The sequence below is a fragment of the Brienomyrus brachyistius genome, chromosome 5 (assembly GCF_023856365.1).
Source record: "Brienomyrus brachyistius isolate T26 chromosome 5, BBRACH_0.4, whole genome shotgun sequence".
Lineage (NCBI taxonomy): Eukaryota > Metazoa > Chordata > Actinopteri > Osteoglossiformes > Mormyridae > Brienomyrus > Brienomyrus brachyistius.
The window spans coordinates 26307415-26333565 of NC_064537.1; the positions used below are offsets into that span (position 1 = coordinate 26307415).

The 26151-nt window shown below is 39.1% G+C and overlaps 1 protein-coding gene across 1 annotated transcript; it reads left to right on the plus strand.

Moving 5' to 3' along the window:
- Positions 1 to 5167: 5167 nt before the first annotated feature.
- LOC125742410 (monocyte to macrophage differentiation factor 2-like) lies at positions 5168 to 25589 on the plus strand. The gene is made up of 7 exons (XM_049014399.1): positions 5168 to 5420; positions 14391 to 14472; positions 15477 to 15637; positions 17691 to 17765; positions 20263 to 20364; positions 21147 to 21216; positions 22117 to 25589. Exons 1-7 carry the CDS (start codon positions 5407 to 5409, stop codon positions 22318 to 22320), a joined length of 708 nt encoding a protein of 235 aa, XP_048870356.1. The 5' UTR covers positions 5168 to 5406; the 3' UTR covers positions 22321 to 25589.
- The last annotated feature ends 562 nt before the right edge of the window (positions 25590 to 26151 follow it).

The following is a 26151-nucleotide window of genomic DNA, read 5'->3' on the forward strand; positions in this document are numbered from 1 at the left end:
GCCCCAATACCTCCAAGAGGGAGGTGAGAATCTGGTCAGTTGTCCCCAGGCCCTGGGTCAAGGGGGGGGCCCAAAAACACCTTCTAACCTTTAAACAATCTGCCAGAATAATTTGCCAAAAACAGATATTTCTGTTCATATAGTATTTATGAATCACATAAAAGATTATTTTTTGCTTTCTTAATTGTCCTTGACATAGTGATCGGAAAAACTTTTTTCCCAAAAAATGGTTCGGTCTGCTCTTTTAGTGCTGGTCAAACAAACCTTCCATAAACAGCGCCGTACACCGCGGAAAAGCAACAGCAACGTATTTAGTTTTCCAGCAGAGTTTTGTTAAAGATGCATAAGATGTCAGAGAGGCGATAAACCTGGTTTAACATTTCATAAATTTCCAGCAGACCCAGAATTAACTATGGGGATTGCAGCAGTCAGACGGGAGAATCAGCAGCCGACTGAATACATATGCATTTATTAATTATATCTGTGGTTTATATATACCTGTTTATTTCATAGGATTTATTAAAATTAGACTTCAGTTTGCAGTCAATTCAATTTGTCGCCTTTTGCATGCTCTGCAAGCAATTTACGGGCAATCCGACGTAAACCATAAGTAAAAATTAAGCAAAGATATAATGACTTGAATTACTGTATATCGTGATATTGATATCATTTGATATTTTAAAATGGTGAAATATTTTACCATTTTGCCCAAAATTTATTTACATTATTTACATTTGTTTTAGGTAGTCTGTTATTAACAGAGTTGGGCACTACTAGTTCGTTTCAACATTTGCTAACTATCGAAGTTTAATCCGATAAAGTTAACTCAAAAACCACTAAACTGCTAACAGGTGCGCTAACAGCTATATAGCTGTTAGTCCTATCCATACGATTGAAAAACATAACTAACGCGAAAGTAGGCTTAAAGTAAGAATTGGCGATTGTGGTGAAAGCTTGTTTTCAAAATTGGTGAATATCTCCGTTCGCGTGAATGTTAGGTGGAATGAGATGCCGGCAGTATTTTTGTACATTCGTCTGCGTAAAATTCTAATTTTGGGTTCAGTATCAACAACTTGGCAGTAAATATTATCTAAAGTTAGCATAACATTTATTGCTAGTGCTAGCATAAAATCCTTTTCAGGGACCTGTGTCCCATAGGTTTTCTTCCATTCCCTCTGCTGATTCTAGTCAAGTTGAGGTGAAGCCGCCCATCATCTCATGCAGGTAACGAGCTATATCACATACATACAATCACATTTTGAGACACAGAATGCACCTGTACTCTGATGTTGAAACTAGCTGTTTGACCTTTATTTCCACTTGATGCCCTGTCGAATAACGCACTAAGATTTAGAAATGACATTCTATAGGCACCACCAGTTTACCCAGTTTACTTCCAGACATGCTACTTCCTACTCTTCAGTGCCAGGCCAAGTAAGATACCACCACACACACACACACACACACACACACACACACACACACACACACATACACATACACAAAGGACCACAGATCAATGTATATTCAGAGATTAGTAAATGTACTTTTCTTTTTTTAGGTTCAGACCTGTACCTGGTTCCACTGACTTCCACTTCTTCTGATCAGCTGTTTTCCTATAACCATCCAGACTATCATGTAAGTTGTTATTTTCAATGTCTTGCATTTGACACTTGGTCTCCGCACGCGTAAATTTTATTATTTTTTAAATTATTGCATGATCCACACCACATATCATAGCATTAATAACTGTATTGGGCCAGTACTGGTCAAGGTCCGTTCCTGATCTCCAATCCAGATCCGTGCCGGTATTGGGTCGTTGGAAAGAAAGATCCCGGCGCAGACCCGTTTTGCAGATCTGCCCCAAATTTTATCCATCTATCCAGTCCAGATCTGACACTGTTACCTTTTGCAGTCTGGGTTGGCTCTGAAACCCTTAAAACATACCTATAGAGAGCTACGGATTTGACCCGTTTAAAACGGTAGTCCCATCTGTTGGACTAGAGTGATTACCAGGGGATATTTAGGGCTTACCCAATTGAGTATCCTTACATTCTGTAGTCTTTGGAATAAATCTGCTGTGGAGTCGTCATTCTATGATATTCCAGGATTTGCAAGATAAGCATTTTTTTTCCAGAAAAGCTTTACTTTGCAACTGGCCCAAGCTGACATTTTGCCCTCACTGGAGCCTCTTGGGGACTACAAAGATAGCACCATTTAGCCAGAACTAGGAAGGAGGTCTCAGCTCTGATAGTCTGTATCACTGAGTAGGATTTCTTACTTAGCTGGATAATTTCTCAGATTTAAGATAATCTGGCATAAATGTAAGTGAACGAAGATAAAGTACATTTAAATTAGGGTACCTTAAATTTATCAAATTATCTGTCTGAGCAAGACATCCAGCTTCATCATACATGCCCATATTCACTACTTAGTTCAGGGTATCCCAATTTAAAAATGACTTTATCTTTGTTCACTTACATTTAGTCCAGACCACCTTAAATCTGACAAGTTATCGACCAATCATGTCATGTTTACACGTAGTCAGCCAATTGCGTGCCAGACAGACTGTTGCAGACACACTCGTAATAGGAACAGATATGTATGATTTTAGCATTTAATAACGTTTTTGAAATGTTAGCGTATTTACAGTTAGCAGAAGAAAAAGTTCATGGTTCTATGACTAATTCGTTAACAAAAAAAGTTTGCTTTGCTAATTAGTTAGTTAACGGAACCACACCACCGCATACACACATACATACATACTGTACATACACACATACATACCTATACATAGATAGATAGATAGATAGATATACAGATAGCTAGATAGATAGATATTATTACTATAGGTAGATAGTATTTCTATTACTATTGTTATAATAATAATAATAATAATAATAATAATAATAATAATTATTATTATTATTATTATTATTATTATTATTATACCTGACCTGATATGACTGAATTTTGATTGGTGCAGAAGCGAGGCTCCGCAGACAGGAACCTTCTCACGGATCGGCACCGGTCCATGGCCCATAGTTTGAGAAACGCTGGTCTAAAAGACTAAGTAAAGGGAGACCACCATCATCCTCCTGTGTAAAAAAATGTGACTCACCAGACCTGGCCACCTTCTTCCATTGCTCCATGGTCCAGTTCTGAAGCTCACATGTTCATTGTAGGTGCTTTCAGAGGAAGAGAGGGGCCGGCATGGACGCTCTGACCCGTCTGTGGTTACACAGCCCCATACACAGCAAGCTAAGATGCACTGTGTGTTCTGACACCTTTCTGTCAGAGCCAGCATGAACTCAGCAATATGTGCTACAGTAGCTCTCCTGTGGGATCGGACCCCATGCACATTAATGAGCCAGGTAGGTACTGACCAGTGCGTAGTGGGAACACCCCACCAGACATGGCATTTTGGAGATGTTCTGATCCTGTCATCTAGCCATCACAATTTGTCCCTCATCAAAGTTTCTCAGATCCTCACATTTTCCCTTTTTTTCTGCTTCCAACACATCAACTTCAAAAACTGACTGTTCACTTGCCTAATATATAATGGCACCCTTGATAGGTGCCATAGAAACAAGATAGTCAGTGTATTTCCCTTCACCTCTCAGTGGTTTTAATGTTATGGCTGATTGGTGTAAATGCCTTTATTGCAGCCCAACCTGGAGTGTGAAACTTCTAAGGATTAATATATATGGAGAATAGTATTATGTTTCCATAAACTTTCAGAGATGCGTAAATCACGCTTATGTGGGAGGTTAAGAGAAATTCCGGGAACAGCATCAACAGATAAATGAATTTGCAGGTCTGTGTAACATTTCTATTGGTAAATGTAGACACCTTCAAAGAGGCGTGATTTCTGGTTCTTAGCATCTAACTTATGGTGTCCATTATAGTTTAGTCTTTAGCTCACACCCATTTTGTGTTAGAACTTTCTGCGTAGGTCACATATAAAATTCTTTCTCCTGATATTCTGGGTAATTCATCCACAGTGCATCATGAAAATTGCAGTTTAACAAGTTAAATGGAAGACCTTCGAAGATGGTGGGTATTTGGGACTGGAAGATGCCTTGGGATGTTGCTTTAGGATCAAAAGATATAAAAGTGGTTGCAGAATGCAAGTCATTGAAATATTTTAAACTGGTTTTAAATGAGGAAAGTAAGCAACCTGGTCTTGAACACAGTGAAAATTGATACTGGGTAACTATGCTCACTATATTATTCAAATGCTTGTAGGAAAACTTGTAAGGAGAGATACTTCCAGTATGATTCTGTCATCTTTGAGGAAACAAATTTCATGGGATTAATGTCAAAGTATTGGAATCCCAAAAGCAGATTCAGTTCATGTTTGTATTTCAGTCATTTCAGATGGCAAGATGGGTAACAATGCAATGTGTTTACAACAAAGAAGAATGTCGACAGCTGTATGAGTGAAATTGCTGAAAAATATGTAGGTCATAGCAAATATTACATTTATAAAACACATTAAGACATGGCCTATTGTAATACAGTGCTGTATGACATGAGCCACAAATACGATTGGAAAAATTGTTGTTATTATTCATTTACCAAATGTAAAGAACATTTTGCAAGGCCCTGTGTATATAATTCCTATCCTAAATCTAAATAATGTGGGTTGTTAATGCATTGAATTCCATTCAGTGTACTTCTATCAATTCTTTCAATAAATTGTGTAAACACGTCGATAAGCTTATCAAAATCACTAATATCCCGGATGGCACAGGACTAATAACAGCACAGCCTTCCGTGAACCTAATATGAGATGTAATTGCATAAAGTAGCCAGTACTTAAACATATTTTAGTAGCTCTTATTATCAATTAGGGGTTGGATATTGCTATAGGTACCCGCGACCATGTGCGGGATAAGATAAGATCGTAGATGATGGATGGAAGAAAGGAAGGTTGAAAATTGCTATATCACATGATAAATTATATAAATTAGAATATATTCACTACAATTGGCTTGTTAGTATATTTAATGAGGCACTGAAAAAAAAGCTTTTAAGTGCTGTCAAATGCACGTTGAATGTTAACAGCGAATCAACACAAATGTCAACAGGCTCCATACTCGTCATTTTACTGTGTATATGAGCAGTTTGCATTTTTGTTCATGATGTATTCGCAGGAAGACGGTGTTCCCCGAAGATCGAGTGCACAGCGCAGACTTCCGGCCGTTTGAGTGCGTTTGCACCCTAATGATTTAAAAGCGATGGTCTCCTATTGTGGCTTTTTAGGCAGGGACAGTCAGCCAGGCAGGCAGGCACATAGGAAGTAGGAGCAGGGCTGCAAGCGTATACCTCCCGCTTTTTAACCTTAACCCCACTTACAGCATCATCTCAACTGACGATTGCTTTCCAGTCGCACCTTTTTAAATGAATCTTGTAAGGTACGTGGTTTTATCGCCCGCTTTCCGTTCTGGAAATGCCAAAAAAAAAATCAAGTTCCGTGCATTTCGTTATGTTATCTACATGTCTAACGACTGAATGATCTGCTGCTGAATGTAGGCTATGGTAAATTTAATTGTATGCACTCACGACCATAAATAGGAAAAGCGATGCATATGATCCGCAGTTAAATAATCTGGAATGAAAACGGTGAGATTAGATACGGTAACGGGAAACATACTTCATATCACGCTTTCCACTTGTTTACGAAGAAATTACTCTTATTTTGCTTATGTAGCCAATCGTATATACATAGAGATTTACACATTTGGATTTCTGCTTGCATTTCTGTGTTCTAGCTGTTGCATATGTGTTGTCTGTATGTGGAAATGTAATGACTTGTGTTGCATGCAGGGACTGCCTGCCTTATCTCTCCCTGGACGAACACAATGCATTGAATATTAAACGATGTAGTCCTTTGATATTGTTTGATATTAAAGCGAACCACTTTTGTGGCTTTTTAGTGTTGTCAGCTAGAATTTAGTTATTTTCTTCTTTTAAATTAAAGTTTCTGTTCACCGTGTCACCACTTGTTCGTATTGTTAGCAGGTATAAAAACATCTGGAGTTATAAACCCATACCGGTGTGACTGCCATATTTATTTTGGACGTTGCATAGGTTTACGAAGCTGTATTTTTATTCCTCAGTATTATGGTCCTATATGCGAATGGAATATGCACGTTGTGCATATTTTAACAGTGTATAATAGGAACGTGTTTATAGAAGATATTATCATACATCTAAACTATATATGTCATGAATATTTTATATAATGTAACATACGTGTTGCCTCGATGTGTAACTCTGACCGAAGTTTCCGCTTTATATGTTGCTGCATGCTGTGTGTATATAGATATAGCTGTTAAATTTATTCAGTTTACACTTATTTTTAATACAAATTCTATATTACTGGAATAAACAAATTACGTTATTGCATCTTTCCTTTGCATGGGTTATGTTTAATGTTATATTTAATGCAAATATATATTAATTTCACCATCGATGATTTTGTTTCTATGTACCTGTCTTACCCTACATTTCAACATCGCCTGTTTTTATGTTGCATATTGACAATACAATGTTCTTGAATTATAGAATACTGCAAATTCATGTGGGCTGATTTCTGATGCAAAGTATAAGTAATACGTCTGCAGCTGTTTTTTCTATAATATGATATATGTGCCCCATTGTCATCTCATTGTTTAAAATTAGAGGCGCTGATGAAACCCAGAGATTGTCAATTTGACACTGACCATTTGTATTCTGTGACAGTTGCGTTTCTCCTAACTGGATAAAATCCTTTTGATTTCTAGCTAACATTTAGCATTTATCTTGCTTGAAAGTTTTTTTTTTTCCCCACTCCCATAAAGCATATTCACCCTTGTTTTGTCTAATTCATTTGTTTTGGAAATAAAGAAACATTGTTTTGCAGTTATGTTTTATTATTTTTATGTTGACTTCCTGTTTTGAATGTTATTTGTGGCAGTAACTGATGACTGCTTCTTACTGGCACAAATCCAGCACTTTCATAACGTTTTGCATTTTGATCACAACAGCAATAAGAGAACGCAATTTAACAGATGTAGAGCTTTGACAGAAGTGTTGTCTTTTTCAGAGTTAAAACAATTTTTAGTAGATTTCAATAGATTCAGGTACTCAACTGATCTTACTTTATTGCTGCATAACGTTGCCGAGCTGTAATAATGATTCAGTCATTGGCTCTTAAGTATTTGCCGACATAAATTCAAATGGCCACTTTTTTTTGGCCAGGCAGTGTATAAAAAACATGGTATTACTGTACGTAAAGTGTTACCAAGTTTCCTTTTACGTGTAGAGATACACATAGTAGATGAATACTATATACTCATCGGCCACTTTATTAGGTACAGCTTGCTAGTACTTTGTTGGACCCTCTTTTGCCTTCAGAACGGCCTTAATTCTTTGTGACGAAGATCCAACATGGTGCTTGAAACATTCCTCAGAGACTCTGCTCCATGTTGGCATGACGGCATCATACAGTTGCTGCAGATTTGCCAGCTGCACCTTCACGATGCGAATCTCCCGTTACACCACATCTCATTGGTGCTCTATTGGATTGAGATCTGGTGACTGTGGAGGCCATTTGAGTACAGTGAACTCATTTTTATGTTCAAGAAACCAGTCTGAGATGATATGAAATGATATCCTGCTTGAAGTAGCCATTAGATGCTGGGTTCACTGTGGTCATAAAGGGATAGACATGGTCAGAAACGATACTCAGGTAGGCTGTGGCATTTCAGCGATGCTCAGTTGGTACTAAGGGGCCCAAAGTGAGCTATGGAAATATCCCCCTCACCATTACATCACCACCAGCCTGAACTGTTCAAACAAGGATCCATGCTTTTATGTTGTTTACACGTGCCATCTGAATGTCACAGCAGAAACTGAGTCTCATCAGTGCATGCAGTGTTTTTCCATTGTCCAAATTTGGTGAGCACATGTGCACTGTTTCCTGTTCTTAGCTGACAGGACTGGCACCCGGCGTGGTCGTCTGCTGCTGTGGTCCATCTGCTTCAAGGTTTCACATGTTGTGCTTTCAGAGATGCTCTTCTGCATACCTCGGTTGTAAAAAGTAGTTCATTTGAGTTTTTCTATCAGCTTGAACCAGGGTGGCCATTCGTCTCTGACCTCTGGGACCAACAAGGCGTTTTCACCCAGAGAATCACTGCTCACTGGATGTTCTTTTATTTTTCAGCTGGTTTCGGTTGGCTGTGCATCAAAATCTTCATAGATCAGTAGTTTCTGAAATATTCATGCCAGCCTGTCTGGCACCAACAACCATGCCGCATTCAAATCACTTAAATCACCTTTCTTCCCCATTCTGGTGTTTGACGTGAACATTAACTGAAGCCCCTGATCTGTCCTGGGCTGCTGACATTTGATTGGCTGATTAGATATTTGCTTCCATGAACAGTTGAACAGGTGTACCTAATAAAATGGCCAGTGATTGTATGTCCAATCTAAATGATTCCTTTTTGAATATTCTAATTGTATGAAGCATTGTTTCCCACATATAAATGCTGTACTTGTGCTTTGAAGCTGAGCCAGTTAATGTTTTTACCTACAATAACTGATATTTATACTCATGATAGACCTGTTGCTCCAGTTGGAGAGTTTAGAAAAACACCAAGTTCACAAGTGCTTTTTCCATTTCACTCAAACAATCGATATAATCCAATTATGATGAACCTAAATCAGCTTCCTGTACGCCCTGTTCTTTATGAGCCTCAGCTTGACTGGAAATTGGAGAGCTGTTTTCAGTCTGACTCCTGAACCACGGCAGCAGAATCAAAGCAGCGTCTTTCCGTATTTCTTGATTTTGTCACAACAGAAACAGGGCCTGACGATTAGGCTAAAGGTGCGAAGGTGTTTAAAACAAATGAGCTCTGGTGGAATCGTAACGGAATCTTCCGGGCAATAAGCCGGACTCAGAACATCTGCAAACACCTTTGGGTTTCCTTTTCCACTGCACCTGAAAGAAATTAGAATAATTCTCTCATAATTGTCATAAACATCAGACAGCTGACTATGCATAGGCTTGCCCAGATTTTAATTTGCCTTGGAAGTTAGGCAATATAATTTTAACTTAATATGCTTCTTTATAAAAAGAAATATATTGATGCAAACGTGGAATAATGATGGCAGGCTGTTGTTTAAACAGATAACTTAAGTGTTTCCTGTGGTTTTTCCTTCCATGTGAACCCTCTCCATTATTGGATAGAGAAAACTCAGTAAAGATGATTTGCATGTTCAGAAGATCAGCACAGATTTATGTGTATTTCCCGTATATAGAGTGAGAGGCCAATGAACCCAGCCCCCCCCCCCCACTAGCTGCTCTGCCCCCCGCCCCCCCCCTTTACAGGATTTCCTTTCTTCTTGTCCTTCTCCATTTTCAGAGTTGTTGGCTGCTTCACCAGTCCACCCACACCAGTGTCATCCTGTCGCATATTAAAGAGCTGAAATGTTGTCATCCCTGGAAAGGGTTTTATATGTGTAATTCACTCCGACAATTAAATCTTAACACTATACTTACACAGTTTACTCTTGCTTAACTTCTAGACTAGATTATTTTAGGATATAATTAGATAAAGTATTTTAAATCAGTATAACACATAAATAAATGTACAAGTTTCCGGAAGTCTATCAATCAAAGGCGAGTGATTTTACTTTAGATATCTCCAGCTTTGTACTTTCCATCATTACACACTAACTAAACATCAATATATTCTTTTTACTGTTTCTCAGTCTTGTGACCAATAATGTTATCTCTTGGTGTAGATTAGATTTGTATTATCATTTCTCCTCTTTATCATACATTTTGCTTGCTTTGAGGTTAATTTAGTGACGGTGTATACCCATATTGCTTAGTTGAAAGTACCTTTTAATTCCTTTGATATTTTCTGAATGTTTTTCAGATTAATGTAGCTTAAATGATAATGAGAGTGGATCATACTATGGTTACATAACTGGAGGGGTGTGTGGTGTGTGACTTCCTACTGCCCCCATATGATTGGCTGCCAGATTATACGTTTCCCCGATAAATCTTGTCATCCTTGCTGTTGTTAATGGTTATAAGCAATAATAATAGTAATAATAATAATTAATAGTTAAGACGTGATCTGCCAGGAAAAAGGCAGAGGTTTTATGTATGCAGGGGTTTTCCTTAGTTAACTGAATAGATATATTTGTACAGCATTACAGCTACAGGTCTGTTGGATACATTGTGATGATGATCTCACAAGAACTAAGGTCCCAATTCACAATTTACAAAAGTTAAATGTTCTTTTAGACATTCATGTGATCTTATAACTAGCTTTTTGTATGGCTTGAAATATTTCACAGAATATTATTTATTATTTAGCAATGTATGCGTTATTAACTGTACAAAATGTGCTTTTATCTTAAATAACTATGTAGTGTTGAATTTATTTCAGTATAATTTTATAATTATTGATTTGTCTACAGAACAAGTGAGTACATTGGTCATTAAACTAGTAAACAACATTTGTGTTTAAAGTAGTTTCAAGCGTTATAATTGCTCACAGAAGCTTGCTTGGCATCACAGACAGACTTTGTGGATGTTCTTACGGAATCACTTGCTAACCCCCTTACGTTATCAGTGTGTATATTTTGTTATCAGTGTTTCTTAACCCGATCCTCAGAGACCTCAAGACAGTCCACATTTTTGCTCCCTCCTAGCTTCTTGCCAAACAGTCCACATTTTTGCTCCCTCCTAGCTTCTTGCCAGACAGTCCACATTTTTGCTCTCTTCCACCTAGGAGGGAGGAAAAATGTGGACTGTCTGGGGGTCCCTGAGACCCGAATTGGGAAACACTGATTTAGACTGTTCAGTGTTTCCAGGAAGAAAAAAATTAAGACAAAATAAGGAGACATGTTTGGTGACATCCTATAAACAATGCTGATATTCTGAGGCCATGAACGAGTAATGTGCAATGCCAGTTTTGTCCAGTAACAGCAGAAGAAAGCTGTCAAAAATAGTTGTAGAATGACAATTCAAGCAGCGTGTGCAGAAAGTGCTCACATTAAAATAATGAAATTTCTTCCTTAGTTAAAATAAAGAAATTTCGGGGCGATACCGATAGCCGATCTTTTCCGAAAACTTGTACCGATACCGATAATGATTGTTTGAGAGGTTCTGCTTAAATAAATATAAAGGGACACTCCATCCAAATAAATAAATAAATTGCATTTCATAAATGAATGAAAAAGTATGAAAAGTATTTATTTCTTAGAAATACTAGTATTTATTTTGGTAAGAAAACACCAACACTGGCATAATGGCAAAATCAGTCCCTGAGCGCTATATTTTATAACTGTATACATTTTATATATTTACAACATTTATAACAGAGAAAGGCCATAATTTTCTGAATAATATTGTATGATTTTTGCACTGATTTTGCTTTTGCTGTCAAATGCTTTTGTTACTTACGGACTGGCATTATTTGGCAGTACTGCAGTCTTCTTTATTGGAATGGATTTGTTTTTCGGATTGTTCAGAACAATCGAATTTGTTGTGTAGAAATGTTTATTAGTAGAACCTCCTCCTATAATTTTAGCAGAGCAATGTTTGCAAAATATATTTCTAACGTTCTTTCTGCTAATGTTAAAATAATTCTACACAGCAAACATTTTCTAACGGCTTAGTAGGTGGATATGCAAAGCAAAGTGGGCCACCATTGTGACGGGCATTATCAACGGTAAATATCGGCTAATTTTTAACTATTGGCCGATACCGACAGTTGGCCGATGCAATTGGTGCATCTCAGTTTTTAGCATATATTTCAAATACTGTTTTGTCAATAGTTAACTGCTGAACAGGTTGCGGTTCTTTTTTTAGCATAAAAAGCACCTTATGAACTCTGTTCCAAGTCTATGTAGGCTGTCCTCCTGTCTTGCTATTAATAGAAATCTGAATGAATGTCAGCATTTAAATTTGGGCCATGTTAGGAAGAGTACAGGGGGATACAACAGGGCCATCGAGCGCTGGTCGATTTACAAAGCACCTGCATACACAGAGTTAACTATGTTCAGTATATAGAAAACTGTATGTGCAATGAATGGCCTGAGATTACCGTGAATTTTTACATAAGACTGGAATGCTGGTATATTATGAAAGAGCGTAGCTGTTCATTTAAATTGTTAATTTCCTTCCTCTCTGTGGATCCCTTAGAAGCTCATTTGCTTCGCTCTGTGAGGAAAACTTTCTGTTTGTACAAATGCAGTATATTTATGTCTCGCTATTGACAAATAGATTAAATAAAGATAACCGGTTAGTTTTATATATAAATGTTTCGGAGATGCTAGAAATGGCTTCATGACACCTGGATATTTACTATTATGGTGTCATCATGATTTCACGGGAATGGTGCAATTCTGCAGATTACTTTAATTACATTTAATTGTTTCAGTTGTTTACTGTAGTCATCATTATTTTCTGTATATCGAAATTAAATATAAGTTTACCTTCATGTAGTCCTTTTAAAGCAGATGCTTCCAAGCCCTGATTTTAAATGTGTAATCTTCAACACATTAAATCGCAGCCATATTTCGCTGAGGTCTGCAAGCTGGCAGAATAACCAGGGAGACTGTTTGGAACGTAATTGCATTATAAAAGGGCTCTGGAGTTCCCTGTCTGATGCAGATTCATGTCATATGACATGGATTCATGTCTTTGATTAACGTGCATCAAGGCCGAGAACCTTGCCCCAGTGCCAGTATGGGAAGGACAGCTGATGCCCTGCCCTGCTTCTTCAGTCTCCGCAGGTTTAATAAAGACAAGGAACTCGCCCATTTACAGTAACCACACACTGTTCTGACCGCTATTCCTCTGCGAATTTCTCAAATAACTAACAAATGTGGTGCAAAGCATATAATTAATGACTGGATTAAAATGCAGTTCATTAACATTAAAGTGTTTCTGTTATAGAGCCATGTAAATAAGGGAAAGTGTTATGAAACTGAATTTCATAATAGACCCAAATAATATGGTTCTCTTTTTATGTAAGGCCTCAATAATGAAGTGAAGGGCTGAGACTGAATATTAACATATGTACTGTAAGAATGGATCTGCACTTATTCCATATTTATTTCTGTCTGTCTTCATATTCGTCTTCCTAGCACAATCATGCTAATTTTACCTTGCAGGGGAAAAGAGAGTTTTAATAGAAAAAAAGCAATCCCCAAACCCTTGGTTACCATGACGACAGTGACATCAGCACTCTGGGTCTCGCTTCAGTTGGTGAATATGTGTTGTAAAGACGCTCAGATTCCTGGCTGGACCAGATCATGGTTACCAGCTGTTGCCAGGCAACTACAAAATACAGCAATGTGTTATAACGTGACTTGGATTAAAATTACTTTAAAGAGGTAAAGCACCTCAGTGTCCACTGATGACAAGCACTACGTATTTTCAGAAGTAAACAGTGAAAATTAAACATTGAAGGAATTTTATGTAGGTTAGGGTTAAAGTGAAAGAAGTGCAATGATTTTTTTAGTCATTTTACAGCAAAAATAACCAAGTGTATTTTTGGGAGAGCACCGCTGAACAGCATTTCAGAATTCTTAAAAATGTTTATTTCAGTTATTTAGTCTAAGGATTAGTCTGGATTGGCATAGATCTTGATATGTGTAGGCCCTGTGTGGTGTGTTTTTTTATTTAAGAGAATAGTTAAAATAACTTCAATAATTTCACTGATTTGCAGAGGGCAGGACCAAAATGACTGAACGGATTGTCCACCTCTGTTAAAAAAGGGCATTTTTCCCTCCACAGACTTGTTATTCTGTGTATTATATACGAAAAGTACTGGTTTGGACACCCATAGTAATATATTATGTAGTAACATATTGCAATATATGTGGGGACCAATGTGATTTAAAAAACCCCTGCTAATTTTGATGTTGTGGGGACCATTTTGTCCTCACAATGGGAAACTGGATTTTATAAAGATCTGTGTCTTGCATTTTGTTTGGTTACTTATGGTAAAGGTTAGGGCTGGGTAGTCATTATGATCATTGTTGTTGGGGTTAGGGTTATGCCTATACAAATGAATGGATGGTCCCCACAAAGATATGAATACAAACATCTCTGTGTATTTTAATTTGTTGAACACATTCTTAAACAAAAAAAAAACAGTTTGTGTGTTGCTAGACATTGTTTCTAACAGCTTAAACCATCAATCTTCCATTGGCAGAAGTAGGGGGACCCACTGAATGGAATGCCATATCAGGGCATCTTGTAGTGCTCTCTTCAGCTGTACTGCGGTAAAATGAGTAAATCCTAAAACAAATGTTGCCAGGCTGCTAGGATGCAGGTGGAAAGATTAAAGACACCCTGTTTGTTTTCTGTTAAGATTCATGAACAGCAGAGTTCCGTCCAACAAACGATACCAGCCGACTGAGTATGAGCACGCGGCCAACTGCGCCACGCATGCGGTGAGTACGACGCGCCGCACGCCATGCAGACAAAGAGCTGCGTCGGGGTCTCTGAAACGGATCTAGGAATGATAAACACGGCATACATGGACGAACGACAGGAAACTGGGTGGAGGGGGGGCTAAGGGCTGATGGGAGTCACCCTCTCAGCCAGAAAGATATCATTCCCTTCCAGGTCTCCACAGTCTTAATCAGATTTGTGCTCTGTTTTCCTCCAAAGCTTTCGCACTTCAGACGCTTCTTGTTTTTGTAGTATTTGCTCCTCATAATGGTCATATTCTGCACCACTGACACGTTTATGGGAGCATTTCCCTCTGTACTCTTGTTTCTTCTTTTGTGCAGAAATACTTAACGCTGAGTAAATACCTCTCTGTGTTATTAAGTTTCCAGTTGCACGCTCACTTTACCGGTAAACGCACAAAGAATCACAACATGATTATTTTCACTGTCTTATTAATATTCTTAACTTCATTACATTTTTCGGGATGAAAACCCTTTGTAGAATGCAAGACCTAAAATGAAATGCATTGTTATCGTTGTATATAAATGCAGTGAAAGATGTTATGTGTAATAATCTTTGTTGTCATTGTTCTGACGTGCACAGGCTGATGCTTAGAATGGGCTAGGTTATTTATCTTGGGTTCACTATTAATAGTGAAGCACACAGTGGTTTATGATGAATCATATTTAATAGTTAGTTTTGAATTGAGTACTGGTATGGGCCCAGGTAATAAAATTAATACTTAATTAGTGAAGGTTACTACGGAAAACACACTTCTTGTTTAGATGTTTGATTAGTTTAAACAAGCTGAAACGAGTTTTTTGTCACACAAGTTTTTAAGATCAATGTGTGGATCTATAGGCTTATGGAAGTTAGTCAGAAATGTCACCGACGTGAGGCCTACATAAAAACACCTTTGCACATCATTATTATTGTTGTTGTCGTTGATACTATCTTCATGTTTGTTAATATGAGATTAACGTAACTTTTCTTAATGCCTCAGCTCTGGATAATTCCCAGCATCCTCGGCAGCTCCCTCCTGTACTTCCTGTCTGACGATGAATGGGAGACCATCTCCGCGTGGGTCTATGGCATCGGCCTGTCCGGCCTCTTTATTGTGTCCACCGTGTTTCACACCATCTCCTGGAAGAAGAGTCACCTTCGGTAGGCCCCCCCGTCGGCCAAACCCTGGGCGTTATTCACACCTTTCATATGATGGCTGTGTTCATATCCACAGCTACCTTATCTGAGGTCCGCTGCATTTTCCTGCTGCTGATTTGATATCGACTGGCTGGAACTGTTTATCCCCCTTGCATTGTCTCTTTGAACAATAGCTCAAAATCCTTCATTAAATATTAATATAAAATGCAATTCATGAAATCCCAATAAGAAGAATAGATATGACTTGCTGTTTCCTGTGCCACAACTCTGCACAGATCTACAACAAAGGCACCAGGAGTAATGTGCCAAGATCAATTCATGCGCCTTAAAGGGGCAGTTCACCCCAAAACAAGAAAAAAAGATATGTTTTCTAGGGTCTTTTCTGCTATCTATCCATCTATGTTATCTGCATATCACTGCGAAGATACACAAGCATACCAGCCCTGTTTGCAGCATAGTAATACGATTGATGTGTCGAGTTTGGTAGAAGAAAATAGTTCCTACATCACACTGCTCACTACAGAGTGTGTGGATTATTTTGAGTAACCGGGTCATGATTTCTGGTAAGAGATATTGTTTTTGAATTTTTCCAAAGAATTTTCCTGCTGCATTAATCACCACTGAAGGAATGTCATTCAGTCCCAATATATTCAAGAGAAGACTGACATTTTTTACAGCCAGTATCTCCAAAACTAGGCAACTTCCAGGAGAACAATGTTTATGGATGGATAGTATTAAAGCCCTTTTAAAACATACCTTTTTCAGTTTTGGGATGAACTGCCCTTTTAATGTGAGCTTATGATCAAAAAGTCGCCGATTTGGACCCTGATGCTGGCAAACTGATGCCGCCGTCGGACCCCTGAACAGGGCCCTTCACCTCCAGTAAATCCAGGGGCACAGGCTGACCCTGTAATGGGACCCCAAACTTGGTCTTACCTATATATGTATCTGTGTTTCTCAAGGAGAGAGAGATAGGATGGCTGCAAAGACAGTTTCCCCATGGAGATAAATAAAGCATCAGCATATGACAGAGCTCTTCAAACCATATGGTCCTCAGAACGTTGCATATGGCTTGTTTATGATGCATTCATCACGCACACGCCACTTTTAAATTTCCTGTACGATTTATAGACTTCCTTGCAAACAAGCACATACGCAAGGCATTCATTTATGGGACAGGATGTAATGGGGCGGCTGAACCCGCTATCACCTTGTTGTTAAGTGGATGCCTCCTTACCCAGAATTGAAAAAAAGATATTTTTAGTTTCGGTGCAATCTACCTAATGGTTCTCCCATACAGCATCAGTAGTTTTACAGACTTCTGAGATAAAACATTTACTTTCCTGAATTGTAAGGACACATTCTCTGTCAGGAATATGGATTTATGCAGCATTTGGTACGATAACGAGGGAAGTGAGGCATGTTTAAGGGTGAAAATATCCTGATATGCAGTATAAAAATAAGCATCTGTACCAAAATAGAGCAATTTCCTTTGCCTGTTTTTTTTTTCTTTTTTACTCAGTTTCATCATTTCTGGGTCAGACCCGACTGTCTGCCGCACACCAGACCTTTAAGACAAAGCCAGTGTTTATCTGAGAAACCATTTAAAAGCATTCACGTTACTGGTTTCAACTTGATATCATGTACAGCATGCACACTGCGTAGGGTTACTATTAAATTTCCAACCCAGGTAGCCAGGACGGCTCTGCACTAACCCCTGCCCCCACTCAGTGGAACAATAGCAGCTATGTTCAGGCCCTGGAACCCCAGTCACAATGGACAGATGATACAGGTCAAGCTTCACCCCGGACACTTTTAAGGTTTAGCCTTACCAGGCTCAGTCCCCCGGGAATTCTTCCGTCTTTCCCGTGTTTGTAATAGTGCAGAAATGTTTCTTTTCTTTTACTCAAGCGACTCCTTTTCTTTGCCACACCCCCAAATCAGAAAATAGACGTCAGTCTGGACATTCGATCGGTCGAGGTCTTTTTGAGGTCAGCTTGACCCGTTTGCTGGAGGTTGAGCTTTCGTGATGCTGTGTCTCTCCTGTTCATCACAGCACCGTCGAACACTGCTTCCACATGTGCGACAGAATGGTGATCTACTTTTTCATTGCGGCCTCTTACGCCCCCTGGTGAGTACAGCCGTCCTCTGCACTGGATCCATTGATTTTGTGGTTACAGCTTGGATATACAGACATTCTCCCATTTATCTGATTAAGGATGATGAATAACTTTGGTAATACATTTAGCTAAATAATCAGAATATTGTTTAAACCGCTCGTGTGAATTTATGAGTTTATGGTTTTTCTTATTCTCATATTTAAACGCCGTCTTTTGACGTAGGGCTTGGCAATACGGGAAAATATGTTTTCACAGTAATGTTTTCATATCATTCATTATCGATAATTATCACAATATAATTATCTCATTATTTCTTTACTTTAAGACTTCATTTTTGCTTAACATTGCTTTAGGATTCCCCTTAAACAGATTCAGGACATGGTGACAAATTGAATGGATATCAAGCTGAAATCTAATCCATCCATCCATCCATCCATTTTCCAAACCGCTTATCCTACTGCGTTGCGGGGGGTCCGGAGCCTATCCCGGAAGCAATGGGCATTAGGCAGGGAACAACCCAGGATGGGGGGCCAGCCCATCGCAGGGCACACTCACACACCATTCACTCACACATGCACACCAACGGGGAATTCATCAACTCCAATTAGCCTCAGCATGTATTTGGACTGTGGGGGGAAACCGTAGTAGGAAACCCCACGACGACATGGGGAGAACATGCAAACTCCACACACATGTGACCCAGGCGGAGACTCGAACCCGGGTCCCAGAGGTGTGAGGCAACAGTGCTAACCACTGCACCACCATGCCACCCCACTGAAATCTAATTTTAATTGATAAATCTTGCAAAAATAAACTTTTTTTAGGAGACCATTACGAATCTCTTGTTGCCGCTTTTTCTAACCCTGCCTTGCTGCTTGCTTCCAAGATCCGGTTTGACGTTGCTGGTGGAGAAACCTGCCCTATTTTAAAGCAACACATGACTTTTTTTCTGGATTTCTTCAAATTGAAAGTGAAACCCTAAATGCTGGTCTCAGTTACTGTAAGCGCTTGCATTCTGTATGTTCTACTGGACGGCAGTGAATCAAGTGGTGAAATAAGTTTGCAGTATTTCCAGTTTTAGTTGGCAAAGGTTTTTGTCAGAGTGTACAGGACACAGCACCAGCCTGCTGCAAAAAATCCCTGCAAAAAGCACCACCACACCACCTTGTTTGCTATCAAGCGACGTTCCTCATTGACGGTTTATTGAAGTTTCTCATTTTCTTATCGTTGAAATTTTATGTGACGGTAAGTTGATATATCATTTATATTGCCCAGCCCTATTTTGAAGTTCAAAAATGAGCAGCTTATTGAGACGCATGTTTCAAGTGACTAAGTAACCTCAGGTTGACAGACATAATTCCCTTATAAAGAACCCACACAATTAATTTCCAATTGACTGTTCAGTAGCTTCGGTGAGGTATTACCCCTGACAGAGCAGTCAGATTCAGAAATGAATTTCCTTCCAGAGACCCCCAGAAGCTACAGAGCACACTAGCATAAATACTGTGTGCACCTTTTTAAGGAGTTCCTTTACATGACTGGTGCAATGTTTCCAATTCTGGTTCTCAGGGACCCCCAGACAGTCCACATTTTTGCTCCCTCCCAGCTGGGGGTCCCCGAGGACCGATCTGAGAAAACTCGAGGATACATGATAGCACTTTGTGGTAGCATGGTGTGTGCAATCTCACATTGCCTACCCTAGAATGAAAGACGCGTGTGTGTTTGTGGGGTGTGAGCTAATAAACACAGAAGCAATGGAAAGTTTCAGAAGCAGGAGTTTGCCAACTCCCAACTGGTAGGGAGCAAAAATGAGGACTGTCTGACAGGGAGCAAAAACATGGGCCATTTAGGAGTCCCCAAGGACCGGGTTGAGGAACTGGAATCATTTGCGGCAAGAAAGAAGAACATCCTTGAGAATCAGCTGGATTGGGGGCAGTCCTGATATGGGGCTGCTGTCAGCCCTGGTCCTCGCATGCTCACCGGTCAGTTTGGGGGACCTCCTCCTGGCTTGGTGCTCCTCCCCCGCGTAGGAGTCCCTGACTTCATCAGCCTTGGACGGCTGAGGGAGGAGCACAGGGCCGACTGTCCTGAATTTTGACAGGTGGCTGCTGTCCCCGGTGCTGAAAACTCGTACAGGGCCATCTGGCAGAGCAGCAGTCTCGGGGTGATGCTGTCTTCACCTATTTCAGCATATTTTTTCAAATCTCACACAGTGTCTTTTGGCTTCCTTTCTGTCTTACTATGTTCCTCTAAGCACATGTGACAATAAAACTTTGAACTTTAAATTTGGTTTAGTTGCTAAAATGAGAAGCACTTTTCTGCAAAACCGGATGCCTTGCTGAAGCAGTGCTTGATAAGGTGCCCAATGCAATAGCAGCAGTGGATCTCAGGACTGAGTCCTGTTGCTCTGACATTGATAATTAAATGTATGTGTTGTGCTATTTTACTGAGACTATGCTAAAGCTGCTGTGCCTGCCTGTGCCTGATCACCCTGTGCTCTGGCCTTAGGTTGAACCTGAGAGAGCTGGGCCCGTGGGCCTCTCACATGCGCTGGATTGTCTGGATCATGGCGTGCGTGGGCACTGCATATGTATTCTTCTTCCATGAGCGGTATGTGGAGATGTACTGTACCTGGGCATCTTCATGGATGCAGTTGTAAGGACTTGAGGTGAAGGGCAAACCCTTTTGTCTACATAGACAAGTATTTTATTTAAGGCTGGGAAATTTATAGCAGGAATGCATTGCTATATACGAAATCAGAGCTAAAATCAAAACATTCAGTTAGCGTGTCACGGGGAAGCTCATGTTACCTGGTTTATTGCGCTTTTAAAAAGTGCCAATCGGAGGCATACATCATTTGGGGATTTAATGTAGAAAGATTTATGATTATAACTTTTAATATTGGGTGTGATTAATTGCAATAAATTATAGAAAATTGTGCAATTAATTGGTTCCTTTTTACAAATTTATTCCCAGCCCTAATTTTCATTTATACAAATAAGAAAAAGAGTATAAATTCAGCCTTTAAGATTCACCACCTATAAAAGTATCTCATTAAAACAGGAAGTAGATGTAAAAATGACAATACTCATGTGATATACAAGATAGTCGAAATTTTTCACTGGCTTGTTATTCTGTCCAAGTAATTTTTCCTGTAATATTCATCACTTATTTTAAATGAATAATATTCTATTTTTATTCTATTGTTATTCTAATTCTGCTATCGCACTGATAATTTATAATGCTCTGTAGTCACCTACTGTAAAAACAACTCATTATAGACTAATCGTGATTATCATTAAACGAACACCTGACAAACTGCACTTTAATGTAAAAAGTGTGTTGTAAACTCTGTGACTGGAAATAACATTTTTTTTTTGGTTTCCACGCAGGTACAAGATTGTGGAGCTGATATGTTATACAGTAATGGGTGTCTTCCCTGCGCTCGTGATCCTCTCAATGGTAAGGAGATGACAACAACAACAGCAACAACAACAACAACAACAACAACAATAATAATAATAATAATAATGGGGGCGGCATGGTGGTGCAGTGGTTAGCACTGTTGCCTCACACCTCTGGGACCCGGGTTCGAGTCTCCACCTGGGTCACATGTGTGTGGAGTTTGCATGTTCTCCCCATGTCGTCGTGGGGTTTTCTCCGGGTACTCCGGTTTCCCCCCACAGTCCAAAAACCTGCTGAGGCTAATTGGAGTTGCTAAATTGCCCGTATGTGTGCATGTGTGAGTGAATGGTGTGTGAGTGTGTCCTGCGATGGGCTGGCCCCCCATCCTGGGTTGTTCCCTGCCTCGTACCCATTGCTTCCGGGATAGGCTCCGCACCCCCCGCGACCCAGTAGGAAAAGCGGTTTGGAAAATGGATGGATGGATAATAATAATTCTGCATTCATCAACTGCATTTGCTGTATGTGTGAAGAGGTCTGTGTCTCTTGCAAAAAACACAAGAAGTAAAACATGCTTGATTAAAAAATGTAATCAAAGTATTGACTCTTACCAACGGTTTTTACGGGTGCAGGATCCTCAGATGTTTTTTTAGTTTTGAGGTTTTGAGTTTGTAAAAATGCATGTCAGCAGTGGTAGGTGGTTGATGGCAGGCAGGGACACTGTTTGTCATGTTTACATGGTGTTGCCTGGCTGTCATTGTAACTAAGAAACTGTTCTTAATGCTTTGCCTGCTAAGATAAAGGTGAATATATGAATGAATGAATGTATGAATGAATGAATGAATGAATGAATGAATGTATGAATGTATGAATGAATGAATGAATGTATGAATGAATGAATGAATGAATGAATGAATGGTCTTGCTGTTAATGCTGAGTGTGGCCTTTTCTCTCATCCAGGTTAACAGGGACGGCTTATTTGAGCTGATAGTGGGTGGGATGTTCTACTGCCTGGGGATGGTCTTCTTCAAAAGTGACGGCCTCATACCCTTTGCCCATGCTATCTGGCATCTGTTCGTGGCCTTTGGAGCTGGCATCCATTACTACGCCATCTGGAGGTACCTGTACATGCCAGGGAGCAGCGAGATGAAGACCTCCAGATGACACACGCAGAGCTTGTGACCGCCGGGCGGAATGTGTCACTGGGGTTCGAGTGTCACCCACTCTCTAGCCGTGGGAACATTGGCCTCCTGGGAAGTTACTATTGGGCTTGAAACCATTGTTCATTCTCACTGTCTTCTTTTGATTTCTGCAAATTGAACAGTGTTTGCACAAAGTCTCAGAGAATTCAAGTTTTTTTTGAGCACACTGCTTTATAAATTAGTAATATTGTTGTTTATTCTTTTCTATAGTGTTAGAAAAAGACGTATTGCAGAATACTGAAGGAAAATGACTGTAGTTCTCCAGTGAATGGTGTTACATATTTACTGATACATTTCATACTGGACATTCACACATTTGAGACTCCAGTAGGATCTTCAGTAAATTAATTTGTAAGCTTTATTATTTTGAAACTTTAACCAGTATTGCTTAATTATCAAGCTTAGACATATGTACCACTGCTGTTTATGCACATTAAGTATTTATTTAGCACGATAGGTTTTTATTGTCTTGAATTCAGTGACAGGTTTCTGGGTCTAAATCCAGATGCTTTATGATGCTCACGTATCAGGAGCACGGAGATGGGATTATGCTTGTTCTGGGGGTTGTTATAATTTTTTAATGAAACATGACTAAATGTTATGGTTAAAAAGGTTCACTGATAAAACAGTTTAGTTCGCGCTCCAGGACTGTAATTTTATATACAGCATATTTGTGTTTTTTGAGTGGCGTTTTTCATCTTTCAGCTACATTGCTGTCAGTATGCAGATTCTGACATTCATGTTTTTAAATAATGCTTCTGGTATTTTAAACCACAAATTTCCATGACCCATAATTGCAAAGTATGCTTCTTTATTATGCTATATGGCCAAAATATGCGGACGCGAGTTTGTCCAACATCTCATTCTAAAACCAAGGGTATTAATGATGTTGGTAAATGCTTTTTTTTTGCTATAATAGCTTCTGCTTTTCCGGGAGTGCTTTTCATTAGATGTTGGAGCATTGCTGGTGGGATCTGCCCGCCATTCAGGTTGAGTATCATGTTAGGTGATCAGGCATCTTTCTGTGGAGTAACTGAACCTGCTTCCCTTTGCTTCTGCTTCACAATCACTTGCTTCGCTTGTGGTTGACATGGGCAGCGCTAGCAGGGCAGAAATTTGGCAACGTTGTTAGAGAGATGATGTCCTATGATGGCGCCAAGTTGAAAGTCATTAACCTCGTCCAAACGACAGCCCATTTTGCCGCTGCCGTTAGTTGCTGGAGATTGTATAGCCTTGTGCTTAATTACTCATCTGTGTCACAAATGGCTGTGGCTTAATTATCCAATTCTTCTAATCAATAGGGGTGTTTGCATATGTTTGGCCATATAATATACTTATTCCCATGTATAATGATGTAATGAAACTCCTGGAACTGAACTACCCACAACACTGTTCAAATGTGAATTTGGCGCACTGGGGGAAAGGGTGGCCAAGACTTAGGGCCAAAGAGACGAGATTTTTGTAATTTTAAAAGTCAGTGACAGGAGGTAATCACAACAATGAAGCGTTAAAGAATTTAAACAGAACAATCTGATTTACTTTAGGTTTTAAAGAACCTAATTGAGTGCCCTATAAATGTGTCCTGTAGTAGCCAGATTGTGACATGAAATTATGAAAAATCCACTGAAGACTTGAAATCATTCCAAGACCCCTTTGGGTGAGGCAGCACATTGCCGGCCTTTTACACTGAACTGTATACATTCCCATGAGTCTGTGCACTATGTTAATTCTGGGCTTTTTGTGCCCAGTCTCAGATCAGGAATCATCTCTCTGTTTTCTATATGTGTGGTCATTCTGAGTGAAATTTGCAGTGTAACTCTGGATAACCTTTGAACTTTCATTATCTAGGGTGCATATATGTCTGTACGGGATTTTACCATCATCTATTTTAATCTAATGTTAGTATTTTCAAAATATCGATTTGCCTTTCCAGTGTGTGTTCAGATTTATGCTGTTTTGCTTTATTATTTATTTTTCGTCATTTAATAAGGAATCAGGCTGATGAGATTTATGTCTTCTATATACCAATTTTGTCATTATTTTTCTGGCTTATTATTTCAAAGGATTAATATTATATAGTATTATAGTAATAGTTGGACATGTTGATAAACAAATCGATCTCTCTACATTTGTACTTTTTGTGCAATATTAGGATTTACCAAGTATCGATACACTGTAAAAACCAAAGGTGAGACGATTTTCTGGTTATGGGTTATGTTAAACATTGCAGTGCAACTTTTTATTAGCTCACCCCAAAAACTGTATATGATAAGCAGTTTCTTAAACTGAATTTACTTTCCAAAATTGTGGCTAGTGGAAAAATATCACTTCACTGTTTGAGTCAGTTTTGCAGAGTCCTATAGTGATATAAGTACAAAGTATGATTTATTGTGGGTTAGTTATTCTCTTCCTGTAATGATATGGTATTTGACTCATTTTAATACTTTAATATTTTATTTTGAGATCTATTTAAAGCAAGAAAAGCATTGCTTTGATAAGAATAGGTTAGTGTTAATCTGTTTTGGACTAGACATTTTAGTTAATGTACATGAATCTAGAAAGGGATAATGTGGTCACACTCAGTACTGGGGGATGTTGTGCTAAACCATAAAGTCAAATATGGTTCGGATGTTGGGTGCCTCAGGTCAGCGTCTGCTCCCTTTTTTGTTAGACCTGCATTGTAAATCCTGCGTTCATGGATCAAAAAGCTGCAATGAAATGCATCATCTTTGGTCATCGAAGGCAGAGCCACACATGGTGTTAGTCTCTTTAAGTTCTGACAGATTTCTTCGTCAAATGTCACAGGTGCTGTTGGTAGTTAGGTGGGGAATGAATCACTGCTCTTCAGATCAATATTATTTTTTACTCACAGATGTTTGACTGACTGATAATTAATACTCCTGTTTTTCTCGGTGCAACATAGAAATAATGTAATATGTACTTAAACTTTCTAACTGTATAAAGTCAAAAAACATATGATTTGTATGAACACCTTGGTACAGGCTGTAGAGTATAAACCATGAAAAAGCAAGAGGATGTCTGTGGATGCTTCTCTGCTTGTTTTCCTAAATGGAAAACTTGTAAGACTATGAAAATCGAACAGCAGCACAGTGATGCAGCTTTTATCATCTTATCGGCTGCGGTATGTGTGTGGCAAGTATGAAAAATACTAAGGTGGCATTTTCCTGATGTGTCATTACTTATTATTATTATTATTATTATTATTATTATTATTATTATTATTATTATTATTATTATGCTAAAAACCAATCCTGGTGTCATGGTAACATATTTTTTATTTATGCTGAAGTTACGCCAAAGACAATCTGATGAGTCCTTCTTGGATTTGTGTCAGTGTTTTCAGTTGACCTAAGAATGTATTGTCCTGTTTTTGTATCTCAGAGTGTAAGTGCCACAACCCTTAATCTATTTTGAGCACCAGTGATGGCTGTACACACATGTGGCCAACATTTTCCGGAGCGTAAGAGTGTATATAATTTGTAATGTTGTGGATGTTGTGTTGACTGTCATGACATTTATAATGCAAGTTTGACATGTTAATCTCCTGTCATAACTTGTCTGGGTGTACTGCAGGAGTGTAAATGGGCCAGTCATAATGCATTTATTTCACAGGTGAAGTACCCAACAAATTTAGGGTGGGGGCGGGGGGGGATCATCTTTAACAACCCAGCTGCGTACGTAGAGGGAGGGAGCGAGCCGCACATACAAAGCCTGTGTGGCTGTGTACGTCAATGGGGTGCTCAAGGTGCTCTTTAAAATTTTATGTGTGTAT

Bases quoted from the DNA above. Each gene is read 5' to 3' on its own strand.
- LOC125742410 (XM_049014399.1), top strand. The intron at 17,766-20,262 runs GTGAGTACAGCC...CTCTGGCCTTAG, and splicing joins GCGGCCTCTTACGCCCCCTG to GTTGAACCTGAGAGAGCTGG. The intron at 21,217-22,116 runs GTAAGGAGATGA...TCTCTCATCCAG, and splicing joins CGCTCGTGATCCTCTCAATG to GTTAACAGGGACGGCTTATT.